Source organism: Numenius arquata, chromosome 6 (assembly GCF_964106895.1).
Source record: "Numenius arquata chromosome 6, bNumArq3.hap1.1, whole genome shotgun sequence".
Classification (NCBI taxonomy): Eukaryota; Metazoa; Chordata; class Aves; order Charadriiformes; family Scolopacidae; genus Numenius; species Numenius arquata.
In genome coordinates, this window is record NC_133581.1 from 19,036,628 (window position 1) to 19,054,915 (window position 18,288).

At 43.6% G+C, this 18,288-nt stretch overlaps 1 protein-coding gene across 3 annotated transcripts; it reads right to left on the reverse strand.

Annotated features, from left to right (window-relative positions):
• Nucleotides 1-5,820: 5,820 nt before the first annotated feature.
• Nucleotides 5,821-12,394, reverse strand: C6H11orf58 (chromosome 6 C11orf58 homolog). 3 transcript variants are annotated; one of them, XM_074149087.1, is made up of 5 exons: nucleotides 12,275-12,394; nucleotides 11,906-11,986; nucleotides 10,488-10,548; nucleotides 8,608-8,717; nucleotides 5,821-7,398 (listed from the first exon to the last, which is right to left on the reverse strand). In XM_074149087.1, the coding sequence occupies exons 1-5, from the start codon at nucleotides 12,332-12,334 to the stop codon at nucleotides 7,189-7,191; spliced, it is 522 nt and encodes a 173-aa protein (XP_074005188.1). In that variant the 5' UTR covers nucleotides 12,335-12,394; the 3' UTR covers nucleotides 5,821-7,188. The 3 variants fall into 3 exon arrangements, with proteins under 3 accessions (XP_074005188.1, XP_074005187.1, XP_074005190.1); XM_074149086.1 differs by having other exon boundaries at nucleotides 5,846-7,398; nucleotides 8,605-8,717; nucleotides 12,275-12,376; XM_074149089.1 differs by having other exon boundaries at nucleotides 5,852-7,392; nucleotides 8,605-8,717; nucleotides 12,275-12,376.
• Nucleotides 12,395-18,288: the final 5,894 nt, after the last annotated feature.

The following is an 18,288-nucleotide window of genomic DNA, read 5'->3' on the forward strand; positions in this document are numbered from 1 at the left end:
GTTATTGCTGGGCTGGTAGGGAATCCTGTAGAGCTAGAGAGCTGTTGCTTGTCTTTGTACATCTATACAAAGCTGCTTCTTTTGAAGGAGCGGACAGTAGCAGTAGTTATGAGCCATCCATACTGTTTTGGAAAAGTTGGGAAAAAACCCTAGCTAGGAAAGCTAGGGCAGGAAGCAACTGTGTTAAGGGATTCTATTCCAGAAAGTTGCTTCCGTGTGGAACTAAAAGCAACTGAAAGATACTACTTAACGTGGGCACTGCTATTTAAAGAAAATTGTTAAAGGTTTCAAGTACCTCTGAGAGCACCCTTTGGAGGGAGGGGTTGGTGTTTTGAGAAAGCGGAGCACTCCCCGTGCGTTCTGGTATTGTTTACACCGTTGTTTTTCCATCTGCACCATTTACTCACCTGATTTCCAGATCTTCAAATATATGTGTATGTATTTTATATCAGCATCTCTTCCCCTCTGTAAACCCACGTATTTCCCATGTGTCTTAGCAATTAACTTCTGGATGTTATATGAAGGAAAGACCAGATTTACTTGGTGTCAAAACTTAGAAGATACAGAAGGCATGATCTGATGTTACCCCTCTGATTTCTGTCTGTCTTTGGGTATTTTAAAGCGTTTGCTTGTGCTGCATGTGTGTTTGTGTCTGTGTATTTCGTCGTTATAAAAAGAACAAAGCCATGCACAAGAAGAACATGAAAAATTGCTATATTTTCCACACCTAGTAAACATTGCCATTGGTTATTTGGCTGTATTCAAAAGGCTAAGACTTTTATTGCTCTACTAGCAAAAGCAACCTTTCTTCACAGTGGAGCAGTACAAAGAAAGAGCACAAAAAATACACACATCACAGTGCCTGAAATTCTGTTTGAACAACTGTATTGATTGGGTCTGACCCCTTTACATTTTTTTCCCATTATTTGAAAAGGTGCATCTAACTGTAGCTGAATTGAACCAACCGAGATGAACTTTCCATGAAAACTTCTTGAGATATTTCTTTAGTTCAAAGCTTTGGAATTTTAAAGAGCATTTTTAATGGAAGTCTGTTGAGGTATTCTGTGCAACAGCCATACTTTGAATGTTAAACTACAGGTAAACCTAAGAGGAAGGTAAAATTATAAAGCCTACCATGAAATTACTAGGAGATGGCAGAGTAACTTTGGGTGCTGATTATAAAAGTGAATAAAAGCAGGAGGTATTGCATATGTGCACATTTGTGTACTGTTTACTTGTTATTTTCCTGTCAGTGCTCCTGGTTGCCTTACGGAGAGTGTAAAACAGCCTCCAAACAAAACACTAAGAGAATTAGACAGCATTTTTGGAGCAGTTAGGGATGAAATAGTGTTACAAGATGTAAGCTTAAAGGACAATGCTGGTTTCTTGTTGCCAACTAGAAGAAGCCTTTTACCAGGAGCTATAGAATAAGAAAGCACTAAAGGAAAGAAGAGATTAAGATCACAAAAGTGAGTTGCGAGTTTGTAGGAAATAATGGCAGAGATGTTCAGTGAGAGGCTGAAGGTGAGAGTGGAGAACAGCCAGTGGTTTGAAGTGAGAGGTAGTAAAAAGATGGAGGGAGCTGGAGTACCTGGGCTTGGACGGGAGCAAAATGCTTCAACAAAGGGACTCTGCCTAAATTGTAGAGGCGGAGGTAAGAAGAAGGAATAGCTGGCAAGTGAGAATCTCAATCCAGTGTCCTAGTACAAAAAATACCTTGTGAATGGGATGAGAGTAGAGCGTTGATGGTGGCAGTGGGTGAAGGAGAGAATCACTGATGACTTTTAAATTGTGTTTTGGTAACAGGACAGTTGTTATTTTCTATCGGCAGCTGCTGTGCTCTGTTCTTTTAAGTCAAAGTGCAGTTAAGAATGGCTAGTATGAGTGACCAGGGGTGGAACAGGTTGGTCCTCTTTGGTGCAGAGCCTGGCCCAAGTAAGTGCCTGCCTGTCGGCGGTTGTGATGTGCCATCGCAAGATGGAGTGTTGTGTGGCCCTGCTGTGGCCTTGGTACTGTTATATTGTCAGGGGGTTTAGGCTGGCTTGATTTTGTCTCTAGAGCCAGAATTGAGAAAAGCCTTAACGCTGTTTTCTGGTTCATCTCTTGAGACAGGATGTTTTTGGAAGTTTTTTTGAAACCCTGGCTGATGGCTTATGCAAGATGTAACCCTAATGAAATGAAGTAGTTGGTGACATTTAGTTACAATGAGTTGTACCACTCGGGGGGAAAAATCGACATCAGAAAAGTCACTGCTAATTCTATTTGTCTCTTGTATTGTCTGTATTGTTGGCTTTTCTGACTGCTTAGTTCATGCTAAACAGTTCCATGTCTCTGCTCTGCTTCTTCCATACTGTGCCTTTGAGCATCTTCTTCTCCCAGTATGGAACAGGATTTTGGCTTCTGCCCAACACGGTTGTAGTGCGCCTGTGTGTGTGTGTACGGGGGTCTGAACACATACACACGCATGCGTGTCGATCCCATTCTCCTTTCATTTGGTGCTAAGACACAGAATTGGCAAAAGCTGAGGGACCACTGCCAAGACGAGTATCAGAACTGGCTCCGCTGCTCACTCTCCAAGTCCTGACCTGGATGAGAGGCTCAGAGGGTAAAGAGCGCGACGTCTCTTGAGTGTAGCTGTGTCCCCTGGCCTTTTCAAAGCCTGTACGCCTGAGGACTCCAGTTGTCTTTACTGAATCCAGTTTAAAAGTGACTAGACAAATTATTTTATACACATTTATACGCAGTATCTGGGTAGTGGCTCCATCAGTTGATTACTGAGTAAATTTGTCCTCTATTCTTTTGTGTGTCCAGGATCAATTTCTTATGTTGAGAAGTATTTGACCAAAAAAAAAAATGTTTTGGAAAGAGATGTTCTATTAGTGCATCCTTACAAACAGATCACGATTACTAGACTTTAGTGGCTGCAAGAGGAAGAAGGAGACTTGACCCCAACCACTGAAGGATTAAAAGCTTCACCTGCACTTGTTATAAAGCTTTAGCAATAAATATGAGGGTAAAAAGGAGCCAGTTCAGATTGTCAAACCTTTCTGCAGTCTTTGACGTAGCTTGATGTGGTCGTGTTAAGAACGCTTACGGTAACGGTTTGAGAGAATGTCCCTGCTGGTCAAGGTGGGCAGTTTCGAAAAAGTTCAAAGCAAGGATGGTTTGGTTTGGTTTGGTTGTTTATTTGTTGTGTTTTTTTTTTTTATATAAGCCCCCATATTCCTTGACTGATGATACAAAACCCCCTCTTTTGATGTATGTTACTTTTCATTCTTCTCTTTTTTTTTCTTCTCAACTAGATCATCCTGAGCTATGGACACCATAAATGGTACTGGATTTGGGTAGATAATAGCACAAACTGTCAGTGTGATCTCATTCTGCACCCGCATTAAAACCAAATCAAATGAGGTTAAATCACCAAGTATTTCATTTCTTTAATGCTGTGCAAAAACTAAGGTAACTTTTATCTACCCATCATGATGCTGTATACCTGCGTACTACTCAGATATTTTTCTCAGGAAAAATGCAGTTGAGGTGGCAGTCTTAAAAGCGAAGAAACCCAACTCCTGCTTTGTCCCTTCAGTGAGGGTACCTCGACACATGTCCCTTCTTTTAATCCCCTGACAGCTTCCAAGAGACTGATGCAAATAACTGTGCCAGGCTTTGATTATGAGATATTGCACTGCCACTTGTTCTCTTTGTCTCCTGCAGTTTACAGAGGCAGCTTCAGTGCATAATTTAATCCCTGTTCTGGGGACTGTAACAAATCCACCGAGATTTCTACCACCCGTCCTCCCTGGCATCAGAACAACATGTGCACAGCTGCTTTGATGTGAATTCCCCAACTAGAGCCTTAGAAGGACCTATAGCTTTGAAGCTGGCCTATAAATTGTGCTTTCAGGAATCAAGTTGTCAGCCTCCTCTTTAGGGAGAAAGGGAGAGTAAACTGTAAAGCAGTTGCATAAAGCTACAGGGCAACTTAGAGATCTGGTTTTCTTGGTGTCAAAGAATTCCTGTACGATGTTGAGAAAGAAATGGATCCTTTTTTACCTGGCTGAGAAGCAGCATCTTTTGTGACTGCAGGACCTTATGGGTGGTGGGGTTATGATGGTACTCATCTTGAGGGGTTCCCTATTCCAGGGCAAATGGAAGGGGAACAGGCACACTGGTGCTTTCAGCCTTTTCAACTGTTTTCAGTCTCCTGAAGCCAAATGCTGATAACGTACTTGCGTTGACTTTTGTGCAGGTTCATTTTCATTGTGGTTTAGAAACCGATTAAAACTTTTACCAGATGTCATGGCTGTTCTGTGACAGATCTAACTTTCACCAGTTGTCTCCTAAGATGCGTTGGAGTACGGGCAGACTGCTGCCTTTCTATTTAGATGGAAATAAACTGGTCTTTGAGGAATTTCAGTGGCCAGATCTTGTTTGAAAAGACAAATGCAGTTTCCCTCTTTATGATTCAGTGTCTGCTGTCATCTCTGGGAGCTTCTTCCATACCAATCGGAAAAGGCAAAGATCTGACTAGAGTCAGCCAAGACACCAACCTTTATTTTTCCTGTGTTCTCTGTCTCCTATGAGAGCTGAAACCATTCTGCTACTATCTGTGCCACTACTGGATGCTATTATACCGAATGTGGCTAAAACTGACTCCTGAATTAAAACATTTTACTGCACAATCTACACTGAACATCGGCCTTTCCCAGTATGTATGGAGAAGCTTCTTAGACAGGCTGCTTTGTAGATGAACCTGCGAGTTCTTAACAGTATACTTATGTTACACAGAAACAGACATGATTGTGTAGAACGCTTCCTATTTTGAGCAGATGAGTCTTAGGTCAGCATCAGAAATCAGTTATGCCAAACCTCGTCAGGTGTTCACAGTATTACGTCAGCACATTTGGGGAACAGAAGTTGTGTTGCGTTGCTTTTGTGTTTTTTGTGGTTTGTTTTTTTGTTTTTTACTGGCAAGAGCTGTTACCAGAATAGTTTAATTTCAGTTTATTTTTTATCCTTGTGTGGTCTATTTATATATATTTGGAACTGATGACCAAATCTATTTTACAAGGAAGGCAGCTGTAATCAATTCAGGGCAGAGCTGAGTGGCAGAGACCTGCGCAGGGCCTGCCAGCTGGATCTGTTTCTCCTGGGTCTTTCCAGGTTAGTTGCATAGCAGAGAAAAGCCCTCAGGTGAGGTCTTACCATACCTTTCATTAGTGGGAAAGCAGCCGGGCTCTCTGCCTGGCAGGGCGGGTCTACAGCAATGGATTCTGTTTTGATGCACGCTGATGGGCAAGTCCAGAGCTCTGCGTGGAGGCTGAGCAGCAGGAGAAAAGGTGGCGAGAGCAGCACTAGCTTCGATGCTGGGACAGAGAAGGCGGAGAGGTCAGTGTACATGCAGCATTTTGCAGCCTACACCTAAATTTTGTAATCGCACTCAATAAACAGCCAGCAGCCACTTCTGAAAGAATTTAACAGTGAAATGCTGGTTTAAGTGTAGCTAGAGTGCCTAAATAGAAAAACCCAACCTTGTATCAGTCTATTAGGAAAGTTAATCAGTTATGTTTTGGTGAAGGCCTCTATCTCTTCCTAGAGATAGAGCAACTTTCATAAGTCATGGTGATGTTTTCTTTCTTGACCATACACAACTAACTTTAATTTTTTGCCTATGTATTAGAAGCTTGCAGTATTGGGAAAATGAAAAAAATCCATGAAAGCACATATAAATCACTGACCGTTAGTGGCTGCTGCAACGTTGTTCTTAAAACTGAATGACTTTGAAAAGATTTGTATTGCATAGTATAGTGAAACATTAATCAAAATCTACACTCGGTTTTTATTTACAATATTACTTTTATTTTTTTCCATAATGTAACTTATTCCAAGTCCTCCCCCTGTAACTGATGCTGCACTGTTTACCTCCAATAAACCTATGCAATGGTAATACATACTGCTGCTTTCATGTAAGCCAACTGGCTTGCAGATGTCTGCACGTCATAAATCTGTATACAGAAATGGAAGATTCTCCACAAGCATCTGGAATGTTTCCTGCAATACTATTGTGGCAGAATGAGGCTGTACGAGAGGTACAGATCAGATGTTCTGTTCTTCCAGCAAGGAGAGGCAGTTGATCTGTCTGATGTACTTAGAGGAAACCAAGTCTAAAAAGTTCTGGTATTTTAGTAATTACTTGAATACAGTAAATTATAAATTTGCAGAGGAATGGATGTGCTTAATTCTTGCTGGAAGGAGTGACTGGAACTCCTGACTCTTTAAGCATATCAACTTTACTTGAGAGGTACAACCTTTTTGTGACTTAGACCTCCAAGTGATGCGTATATGAGGAAAAAAGGAAGGAGGCCGTGCGTACTTAACTCTGTATTCTATATTTAAAAAAGCTAAATGATCTATATATCCTTTTCATTATCAAAGTATATTTTCTCTTTCAAAGTAAACTGGTTTCTTCGGGAGGACTTATTTTTAATAACAGCTCAGAGCTATAACCAGGAGCCAATAATTCAAAAGTCACTCTTTTCTACTGAAAGATACAAAGAACTACAGCTTATCCCCCTCATTATAAACCCAAAGAAGCAATTAGAGCATTCTGTTGTATTACGCGTTCCTAAAACGTCTTCTCCCGTCCAGCTGCTGTAGGACTTCAGATGGATAGAGCAATTAATACTATCACAAAAGTGAGCGATTTCTCCTCTTAGCCCTGTCAACGCTAGCATCTATAGACAAAATCATTGTTTAAAGCTCTAGTACATCACAGAATAGTGCTGATAGTGGTACTGTACAACTAATGCAACATCCAGTAATTCACATGTAATCTTAGTAGTTAAAAATTCAAGACTGGGGTACTAACAAAAGAAACCACTAACATGAAGTTTCCTTATCTGGCATGGAATAAAGGGAAGGATAGTTTAGATAACATTGTAGAGATTGGGCAGGAACAAAAAGAATTTATTTCTCCATCCAGTATTTTATACACTTTACAAAACCCAGTAATATCACTGTGCCCATAAAAATGTTATCCATGGCAACTGAAAGCAAACACTACTTTTTGTCATCTAAGGGGGTCTTTTTAAAATCATAATACAAAGATTTGTGCTGTAGCAGTCCTCCACTTTGCACTGTAACAATAAGGCTTACTGTACTTTAAATACAAAGCTGTTACATCTGCAGTTATGAACCACTGGCTTTAACAAACATCATTTTATAGTTGCTTTTTGCTTCTTTTTTGGTTTCTGGAACCTCAGCTTCATCATGTTTCTCAGTAGCTTGTAGCTCCTCTGCAGACTCCTCTTGCTCTGACTCAGAGCGACTGTCAGAGTCCTCTGAACTCTCTTCAGAGGAGTGTCCAGCTGCCTCTTCTTGTTCTTCACTTTCCTGAAACTAGAAGTTCAGATTATGAGACAGATAAACCATTATTTCCTGGCAACTCCACTGCACCTTTTAAAATTCCCAGTGAGAATATTTCACTTAATAGCTCCTTTCATTTTAGTACTAAAATGGGCTATGTTGCTAAACACAGGTCTTGAATATACAAATTATTAGACAGAAAGCAATTCCACCATACCAACCGTGACATCCATCAGCCACATTCTTACTTAAGTTACAGCAGAAATCCTAAAGACACCACTAAATGAGTTTGAAAAGTTTCAGATCATATCAGTTTGTAATTCCTTACTTTGGTGTTCACAGTACATAATGACACTTGAATATTTGTCACAGAGTGAAACATAATAGAACTAACAGCTAGACCATCAAGAATTCATACTCATGACTAATCTTTGAAAATAAGTTTAGCACACCGCAGCTGAGGAATGCTGAAGTAACTAACCCCATGACACTACTAACAAGAACAATCAAAATGGAATTTTCTTCGTGTTCCTAAAGAGCAAAGCCTCCATGGCTGTAATATTAAGAATTCCCAACACTGCACAGGTGGTTTTACTCACTCTGGAAACATCAGCTATTTTTTTATGCAGTAATTGCTGCTAACGGTTAGCACAAAATTAATTACTGCACCTTTCAATTGGCAGATGGAGACACATTACTAATAACCTAATTCTGTTGGGTTTTGTCACGCTTCTCTTCTTGCTAATTCCTATGGAATTGCTTGCAAGTACAAGACCAGTCAGGGGTGAGCTCACTGAAGTACAGTGAATTTCCCTTGTGTGACCCCCACTACAGCCACTTACTTTTCAGGACTACAGAGGTATGTGCCTCACAGCAAACAAGAAGCTAAGATTAATTAGGTCTCAACAGCAACGCAGATGGCCATCCTGCCTTCTTATGTATTCCTGGGCAACACCCTGATTTAATATATTTGTCACTTTCTGTCCTAATCAGCCTTGACTACTATGGAGCATTAAGCATGTCTCATCACTTTTCAGAACAATGCGAACCATCAATCGTTTCCAGGCATCTAAATGGCCACCAGTATACACAAACAGGGGTCCAGTGCCTGCAGTAAGTTTGTCCTTTAATCCAAGCTGTGGAAGTTTGCCACTAGTTGTGGCGACTGGATTTTTAAATCATGTATCATCTTGTCTTAGCGAAGCAAAAGCCAAATCGTTATGGAAATGAACAGCTTACTACCTCACTGAAACCAAGTCCACAATGGCGCCGGTTTCGTCCAGACATCGTGCTGTCCATGCTCTGTTGGTACTGAGACTCCAGTTCTTCATTCATTTTCTTGTCTTCTTCCCCTGCATTGTCCAGTGTACTTTGGTTATGGTTCATTCAAATTAACAAAGACATCAAATTATATGAAGTCAGGTTTTCAAAGTTTATCACTGTATGTGTGAAAAAGTTAAATTTAGCCATCTTACACCACTAGATTGAGTATTATTGCATACAAACCATCGGGTTTTTAAGAAATCGTATCAGTGTGCAAGCAAAATTGCTTTGATACAAAGATGGGCTGGACAGTTCCTAAGACCCAACACATTCAGACAATCGTACTATGCGTGGTAGATATTCTACTAAACACGGTAAATGTAGCCACTGGGACTTCTCTGTGCCTCCTGACATATCACAGCAAGGAGAAAGTTTCTGACGTTCACTACGTAACATGCAATTACGATTAAACCATGATTAATATCTAGCAGCAGAAGTCAAGACAATACTACCACTCTTGTGTAGAGCTGTATCTGAAACCATTTCATGCATCCTGAATTATGATGAGTGGTTACTACAGCTCTACATTTTTCCATCTTTGGGAATTAGCAGAAAAACTAATTTTCATGAGCTACTTCCACATGCCCTTTACTTACTTGTTTGAATAAGTAAATAAAGAATCATTTTTACTGAGGGGAAATATGGTCTAAAATAGCGAACAATCCTCTGTTCTTCTGAAAGGCAGAAATCTCTAACTCTCCCCCGATAGGCCTACAACACGCTACTTTTAAATTTTTATGTCTGTAAAATTAAAAGCTTGTATTGCGAACTAGTGTTTCCTCATTTGGAAGTTAGAGCTGTATATTATAAAAGGACAATAACTGTATGTTGGACAAAGTAGTAATGGGTAAAGAAAATAGCTGTTCTATGTGGAAAAAAAAACCCACACAGCATCTTAACTTTTTGCTAATAATAAAGCAGTACTGATTCTTTATAACTCCTGAGGGGAAGCATCATCTCCTTTCTAGAAAATTCAGGTATAAGGAAGTGATTCTTAGTCACTCTGCAAGCTACCAGCAGAACCTGGACCTAATCTTCAAGCGTCTTTTGGTGTTTTGGTCCATAGATCATTTTTCATCAGCTGAAAAATTGCTAGTGGAGCATATCAGGGAAGTTTTCTGGAACTTTGACTGATGCTATTCTATACAGCTTAATCAAAGCTTCTCTCTAACAGTCAAACCCAGCTTAGTTTTGATGTACTTTGACTTACTACCTGAGCAAGCCTGATAAGAAGTTACCATGGTCATAAATTACATGACATCAAATTATTGCTGACTGCCAAGATGACCTTGCAGATCTTTTCAGCTTCTACCTCAGTACTTTAAGGCAGAGATCTTTCTATTCAATAGGTAATCAGGTGGGGGGAGAAATCAACCCTGTTCTTTTCCATGCACAATGATTTAGAGGTTTGGATATCCATACCTGGCAGCAAGGAAGACGTATAATACTGCTAGGTACCAATAGCAATAAAACTTTACTTCCTTGTTTTCATAGCAAAATAAGACAGGGGAACTACAGGCCCTGATTTCCAGGGCATTTGTACACTAGTTTAAGCGACCATCAAGTACTTTGCTGAACCTGGACTTTAGAAGGCAAGTAAATGCAGTCAGGGAAACTGTTTGTCAGTAACCTAACATGAGAAATTAGGAACTTAAACAACTCCACAGCCTGACCAGTCTACAGCTACAGCCACGAAACCTGAAATCCCTCCCTGCAACATCTATGAAGCTCAAAGTACTGGGATGTTCCTAAATAAGCACTGCATTTCCAACTTTGTATCAGCTGTTGGATAAACTGACCTGTCCTGAAGTGAGAGGTTGATCTGTGGTCTCCGATAACAAGGCGGCCAGTATGTTCTTTCTAAAAGAAAAGGCAGTTTGTTTTGGAGCTTTAGGGTGCACTGACAGCTCTGCCAACATGGAAAATGGAAAAGGTCTGCTGTCAAACCTTGACAACCAACTGTAAGGCTGTAAGTTTTATTAGCTAACAACTGCTGCCTCTTGAAGAACTTGTTTCATCTTTGTTTCACTGAATTTTCTGAGAAAGAAAACCCCCAAACTAGATCCTCTTTACTCTTCCCACCCCCCAAAACTGGTTCCATTTCATTCTGTTTCTTGCCACTCCAAAGATGAAGACAAGCCACGCTGGTATGTCAGCTGAACAAAGAAGAATGGTGATCACCTGATAAGAAAACTACATTACACAATGCTGGACAGGTGTGAATTTACATTCTGACAATTTACCCTTTGGGTCTCTTTCTCTGGCACTATGCAATAGTTCAGTCTGCATGTTATGATGATCCCACTTTCAGACTGGTCACAGGATCAGGTAAGACCTTTACAATACTCATTAATATATTGCCTCGGTAGTTGCTCATTAGCAAACGTATCCCTATAGGCAAGAACTGGCATTACATAGCAAGCAGCATTAAGTATCCAAGTAGACATTAAGATTAGTGGTGAGGGTATTGTATTCCTATCCACTAGGAAGTATTAACTTTCACCTCTTTAATACAATAAAATATTTTAGCTTACAAAAATACTGTATTCAAGGAAAATAAGCTAGTACAAGTCAAATTATTTTTCTTGAAGTAGAATTGCAATACTAAAACAACGTTTTGTACATGGAAAAGGCATGACTACGAGTTTTGCAGCATTTTTTGCAAAAAGTATAGTAAAATTATTGTTTTAGAGCATTTTGTCTGTAAAAATACATCCTAGATTATTTTATTTACTACTTTGCTGTTTTCATCTATCAGCTACCATTTTTTTGAATCGTTATTTTTTTTTCCAATTAGAAAGCATTTTACAGACTGAGTGCACAGGTTTGTTAGTTTGTAACAATTGTCCACAAATAATTTTATTAGCTAGTCTGAAAGTATAAGGGTGTTTGGGTGGGGAGGAAGCTACAGAGCAACGACTTGACAATTTCAGACTGGTGTTTTGGGTTACACTGCTGCTAACATAGCAGCTGCAGCTGTGAAACCCAAAAGAACCCCAAGTCCTCCTTTAAGGAGGGTCCCAAAGCGAAATTCCCTTTGAGTGTTGTCTTTTTGCTCAGAGAGCCCTGCGGCCTGCAGCAAGGCCCCTTCTGAGGGGGCTACGTGCATCGCAAATGGAAACCCCGGCGTAGCCGCCGGGGGTGGGGAGATGGGGGCCAGTCCTCCCGCCGGGGTACCCGTGTGCCCGCGAGGGGGTGGGGAGCGGGGCGGCCTCACCTTCCCAGCGCCCATCAGCCGCAGGAACTTCTGCTTCCGCTCCTCATTGCCGAGGTCCGCCGCCTCCCAGCTGCTGGAACCCTGCGAGACCACACGCTGACTGCGCCCGTCCGCCCCCACCGCCGCTGCGGGCTCGGCGGCCCTCTAGCGACCCCTCGCCTCCCCTTCCGCCCCCGCCTCCCCCGGCGGCCGGGGCCCCTCAGACGGTCATTAGCGCCAGGAAAGTGGGCGGCCGGGAAGGCCGCGGCCTTCCCCGCGTCACGCCACGGGGCTCGGCCGCCGTACCGGGGCCCCGCCGCGGCCACCCTCCCGGCTTCCTCCTCTCCCCCTCCCGCCACGCCGTCTCCCTGGGCCCCACCGCCCATTTACATCAGGGGAAGCCGCTCGCTTGAGGCCGTGGTGGCCCTGTGACTCCCTGGCCGAGCTCATGGCTGCGGCTGGGTGAACGGGCCCCTCTGCTGCCTTCCTGCCGGAGCCGCTCCCTCGGCCCGCGGCGGGTCACGGCCCCGGGTCGGCCGCGGGGTGCGCCGGGATTAGTAGTTCTCGCCCGGCCTGTGGCGGCGCGAGGCGGGCGTGCCGGGACTACAAGTCCCACAAGCCTCCGCGGGAGCGGGGCTGTCTCTGCCTGATGATTGGCAGATGCGCGTGCCAGCCCCCGGGCACCGCCTCCGGAGGGAGGCGGGAGCGCGGCGGGCCGTTGGGCGTTGAGGGTGGGGCTGGTTGCCGCGTCGGTGGCTGCGGAGGCGTTGCAGCCAGTCACCGGGACTTCGCCTTCGGTGTGGCGTCCGGCGGGGCGCAGCTGCCGGTCAGGCGCGAAGTGCCGCTGGGGGAATGAGGGGATGTAAGGGGGGGGCTGCCGGCCCAGAAGCTGCGCCTCGGCCGTCGTGTGAGTGCGGCCGGGCGGCGGCTGACGCGGAGCCTGAGGTAATCCCCGCTGAGGGAAGCAGAGCTCTGGCCGCCGTCGGGGGTGCAAGCCGCCGGCGTGACGGCGGCGGCCGTCCCCGCCTGATTGTGCCGCTGCCGGCGCCTCAGGTTGAGTGACGGGTGGCCTGAAGGCGGCAGTAGCGCCCCCCGCCCCTTCTCCTCCTCCCTCGCGCCTCAGATAACCGCCGGGTTCCCACCACTTTCCTCATCTCCCGGCGCGGAGCAGGCGCCGCTCCCGCTGGTCTCCCTGGTTCACTTCAGTAACCGTCTGTGTCCCCTCAGCTGTAGCCCGACACGCTCCCCTCTTGCCCACCGGTACTGCCGCCTCGTGTGGAGAATGGCAGTTTGTGACCCGTGTGGAATCCGATGTTTGGAGCGCCAAATATTTGCAGTTAACCCTTCGGTCATTCTGGCCGTTTGCCGTCACTGTCACTCCTGCGGTCCTATTCCCTCTACGTGTGTGCCGTGTACCAAGCGGAAATTCACTTACTACCCCGAAGTTAGTATTTTCTCACATGTCTGCTTCAGAATTAGCTTAATTTGAATGGGTTGCCATTGAATGTTAATATTCTGGAGTTTCTGCTTACATTTATTGGATGGGAAGATGCACAGCATCTGGTCTTTTCACCTTAATGTTAAGAAGATCCTTTCTGTTTTAATTCCTCAATTACATAGTGACTCTGTCCCCATGATAATGTTGTAGCAGTCCAGCTAATGCCAGGAGGTTAAGGTATGCATGCTGAAATGTGCAAATGGTGTGTGACAATTCATATTGCAGCTTAAACCTGGCTAGTTTAAGGCTAAAGTTGGTTGCTTAAGGGTTTTTGAAATTAAAATGAAATAAACAAGATGAAAAGAAGTATGAGCACACATAAGTGCATGTAGTCTCACTGAAACTTCCTTAAATGATTTAAAACTATTGCAATTTTCTTGTTTAGTTAAAGAGCTTAAGTTAGCATCTTGATTAGATCTTTTTTGAGTGGTTGTCAGTCTGTACATTCATGTTGTCCATGTGCATAAAGGCTGTCACTTCAGTCATGGACTTTTCATCTCCAGCAATACCCCTAAATTACATATGCTTGTTCCGTCGATCTTGTGTGCTTTGTGCATATAGGTGGTCAGAATATAGAATCATAGAATGATTTCGGTTGGAAGGGACCTTAAAGATCATCGAGTGCCAACCCCTCTGCCATGGGCAGGGACACCTCCTACTAGATCAGGTTCCTCAAAGCCCCATCTGGCCTGGCCTTGAACAATTCCAGGGTTGGGGCCTCAACAACTTCACTGGGCAATCTGTTCCAGTGCCTCACCACCCTCACAGTAAAGCATTTACCCTCTTTCAGTTTAAAACTGTTACCCCTCATCCTATCACTACACTCCCTGATCTTTCCTGATGGCCCCCTTTAGGTACTGGAAGGCCATAATAAGGTCTCTCTGGAGCCTTCTCTTCTCCAGGCTGAACAACCCAGCTCTCTTAGCCTCTCTTCATAGGAGAGGTGCTTCAGCCCTCTCATCATCTTTGTGATCCTCCTCTGGACTCACTTCAGCAGATCCGTGTCCTTCTTACGTTGGGGGCTCCAGAGCTGGACACAGTACTCCAGGTGGGGTCTCACCAGAACTGAAGGCCACCAGATTTGCCCTTAGTGAAGCCATGTTGGCTGTCACCAATAACCTCCTTATTTTCCATGGGCCTTAGCAGTTTCCAGGAAAACCTGCTCCATGATCTTCTCAGGCACAGAGGTGAGATTGACCCAGCCTGTAGTTCCCCAGGTCTTCCTTTTTTTTTCTTTTTAAGCATGGGGGCTATGTTTCCCTTTTCCAGTCAGTGGGAACTTCATCAGACTGCCACAACTTCTGAAATGTGATAGATAGTGGCTTAGCAACTTCATCTGCCAGTTCCCTCAGGACCTGCGGATGTATCTCGTCAAGCTCCATAGACTTACGAACCTTCAGGTTCCTCTCAAACCTGATCTCCTACAGTGGGCGGTTCTGCATTCTCCCAGTCCCTGCCTTTGCATTCCGTGACTTGGGTGGTGTGGCTAAAGCACTTACTGGTGAAGACTGAGGCAAAAAAGTCATCGAGTACCTCAGCCTTCTCCATATCCTGGGTAAACAGGTCTCCCTTTCCTTCGTGAGAGGGCTCACATATCCCCTAGTCTTTCTTTTATCACTGATGTGTCTGTAGAAGCTTTTCTTGTTGCCCTTGACATCCCTGGACAGCTTAAATGCTGTCTGGGCTTTAGCTTTCCTAACCTGATCCCTGGCTGGGTAGACAATTTCTCCGTGTTCCTTCCAGGCTACCTATCCTTGCTTCCACTCTCTGTAGGCTTCCTTTTTGTGTTTGAGTTTGTCCAAGAGCTCCTTGTTCATCCACACAGGCCTTCTGGCATTTTTGCCTGACTTCTCTTTTATTGGTATGCATCACTTTTGAGCTTGGAGGAGGCAATCCTTGAATATTCACCAGCTTTCTCAGGCCCATCTTCCCTCCAGGGCTTTATCCCATGGTACCCTACCAAGCCGATCCCTGAAAAGTCTGCTCTCCTGAAGCCCACGGTAGTGAGCTTGCTCTGCTCCCTCCTTGCTGCCCTAAGGATCTTGAACTCCACCATCTCATGGTCCCTGCAGCCAAGGCTGCCCTTGAGCTTCACATTCCTCACCAGCCCTCTCCTTGTTGGTGAGAACAAGGTCCAGCATAGTACCTCTCCTCGTTGGTTCCTCTATCACTTGGAGAAGGAAGTTATCATCAACGTGTTCCAGGAACCTCCTGGATTGCTTATGCCCTGCTGTGTTGTCCCTCCAACAGATATTGGGGTGGTTGAAATTGCCCATGAGGACCAGAGCTTGTGAATGCGAGGCTGCTTCTATCTGTCTGTAGGGGGCCTCATCCATTCAGTCTTCCTGGTCCGGTGGCCTGTAGCAGAACGCTACTGTAATGTCTCCTGTCCCTGCCCTCCCTTTAATCCTGACACATAAGCTCTCTGGTCAGCTCCTCATCCATGCCCAGGCAGAGCTCCATGCACTCCAGCTGGACATTGACATAGAAGGCAACATCCCCTCCTCATCTCCCCTGCCTGTCCTTCCTAAAGAGCTTGTACCCTTCCAACCTCCATTCCAACACTCCAGTCTTAGGAACCACCCCACCACGTCTCTGTGATGCCAATAAGATCATAGCCCTGCAGGCATGCGCACCTCTCTAACTCCTCTTGTTTATTCCCCATGCTCTGTGCGTTTACATAGAAGCATTTAAGTTGGGCCCCCGATGAAGCTGACTTACTGGCTGGAGTGGCTGGAATTCCTTTGTGCTGCACTCCACGTGCTCTCCTGCTGACATGTGATCCTTCTCCAGGCTCTGAGTATCTATTGCTGGCACTGGCATCAAACTGGTAGGAGTCGGATGGATTGAGGTTCCCCTCTGGTTTAAAGCCCTCTCCACAAGTTTGGCCAGCCTCTGACTGAAGATGCTCTTTCCCTTCACTGACAGATGGACCTCGTTTCTCAAAGTGAGTCCCATGGTCTTAAGTAGCCGAACCCTGGCTGTGGCACCAGTCCTGTAACCGTTTGTTGATTGGCCAGACTCGAGAGGCCCTTTCAAACCCCCTTCCCTTTGGGAGGATTGATGCAAAAACTACCTGCTCTCCAGAGTCCCTTACTGCCATTCCCAGGTCTCTGTAATCCTTGATACTCCTCAGACTGCTCCTGGTGGTAATGTGCCCCAAATCTTCACTTCTTCTCAATAATTTGTTCAAATCTGAAATTTCTTTTATCTTTAGTGATCTAAAGTGCATTTCTTTGCATCTACTTATCTTTAGTGGTTTGTTTGGCTTTTTTTCTTCTAATAACAAGTTTTTATTCTCATTTTTATTCTTTTTGTCAATACCACTATTAAACATTTTGGATTTGAGTAAGTCTATCCACCCACCGGTCTAGCTCTGTGTTCCCTCAAGGAAATTTTTGGTTTTTGAAGGTTAGAGGGAAGGATAGACGAGATAGGCCATGCCTGCTAGTACCAGCTGTAGTCATCTGCATGACAAGATGACCACACTCTGCCAGGAGTGATTAGGGGCAAACATGACACTGAAAACATAGCACATAGGTCTCATAACACATAGATCTACACACAATGTTAAGATACTGATGGACAGCACATCTCATAAAGCAAGGGCGTTCAGTTCCTTGCAAGTAACTTCTCTTTATGCTGAAGCAGCTTGGAGTGGGTGATGGTGGTGGGTCTGGTTCCATTAATTTGCTTTTAGCTGAGGTGATCTGACTGCTGGTCAGAGCTGGGTCCAGCTTTCAAACAGTTTGGGGAAAATCCTGCCGTGGCTACCTTCAGTTTTCTGAATGTAGTTTTCCTATGCTCTCCCTGTAGTGAATGAAAAGTTCCTATAGGGCTTCTGAAGTCAGGCTTCTGCTCTGAACTGGCTTTGAGAGGAATCTTTGTGCTGGGGGGATGAACTGCTCCTAGCTAAGTTTGCCTTTATGAATTTCCTTCTTACGGAGCTAAAAGTGTATCATGATAATGTTTTTTGTGAGTATGGAAATTAAGCTATTCAGTCACTTTGATAATTTTTAACATTTTCCCTGAACTTTGTTATTCAGATGTCACTCGTCGTTCTTTTGTAGGACTGAAATACAGTGAAAGAAGAGTTGTTAAGAAAATATTCTAGAAGATGGAGCACGAAAGTTCAGCAGATTTAATAATGTAGAGATGTGCTGCTATAGCCTTTCCACTCCTGGGTAGGTAAATTCAGAGTTTAAGATGTATGTAGAATATTATTTTTTTAAATCTTTATTTATACAGAACAGCACTAGGATAGTGATGTTTAAATTCGTGTTCACATATATTGCACTGCTTGAGTGTGCAAAATCAAATAGAAAGGCACAGCTGTTACACCTGCTTTCTACAACTTCTGCAGTTATTGTTTGACAATGATAAAGAGCAGAAGGGAGTGTTAATATGAGAGAATGTTATATTTACAACTTTAACCTCATTTTAATGTATTTAAATGTATAGAATATTATATAATGACTGTAATAGTGGATTAATTTAAATTTCAGTATTAAAAGTTATTTCTAACAAAAGGGGAGTAAAAATGCAAAAATTTTAAAAATAACATCACTTTATAAATTAAAAACCTCATTTTTTTTGGAGTAGAAACTAGCAGCATTTTTACTCTGTTAGTTTAATTGGAATTGTGGTAGCCCAATACCAGTGAAATTGTACCTTTGCCTTTTTTTTAAGTTAAGCTTTTATTATAGCTTCTGTACTATTATATCTAAAGACCTGTTCTTTAAAAAACAAGTGTAAAATTTTGGCTTCATTGCTATGGTTCCCTTATGGGACAAATTGGGAGGGTTTACCTTTGGAAAAAAAAAAGTGCAAGAAAATATGACTGTTAACCTCTAAATCAGCTATTATAATTGGGTTTTAGTTGTGGCTTACTGTTAAATTCAAGTCT

Coding starts and splice junctions, on each gene's coding strand:
- C6H11orf58 (XM_074149086.1), bottom strand. CDS start 12,334: ATGAGCTCGGCCAGGGAGTCACAGGGCCACCACGGCCTCAAGCGAGCG. Junction 11,987..12,274: donor AGCGAGCGGCTTCCCCTGAT/GTAAATGGGCGG, acceptor GTGGTCTCGCAG/GGTTCCAGCAGCTGGGAGGC. Junction 10,549..11,905: donor GGCTGATGGGCGCTGGGAAG/GTGAGGCCGCCC, acceptor CTTTTCTTTTAG/AAAGAACATACTGGCCGCCT.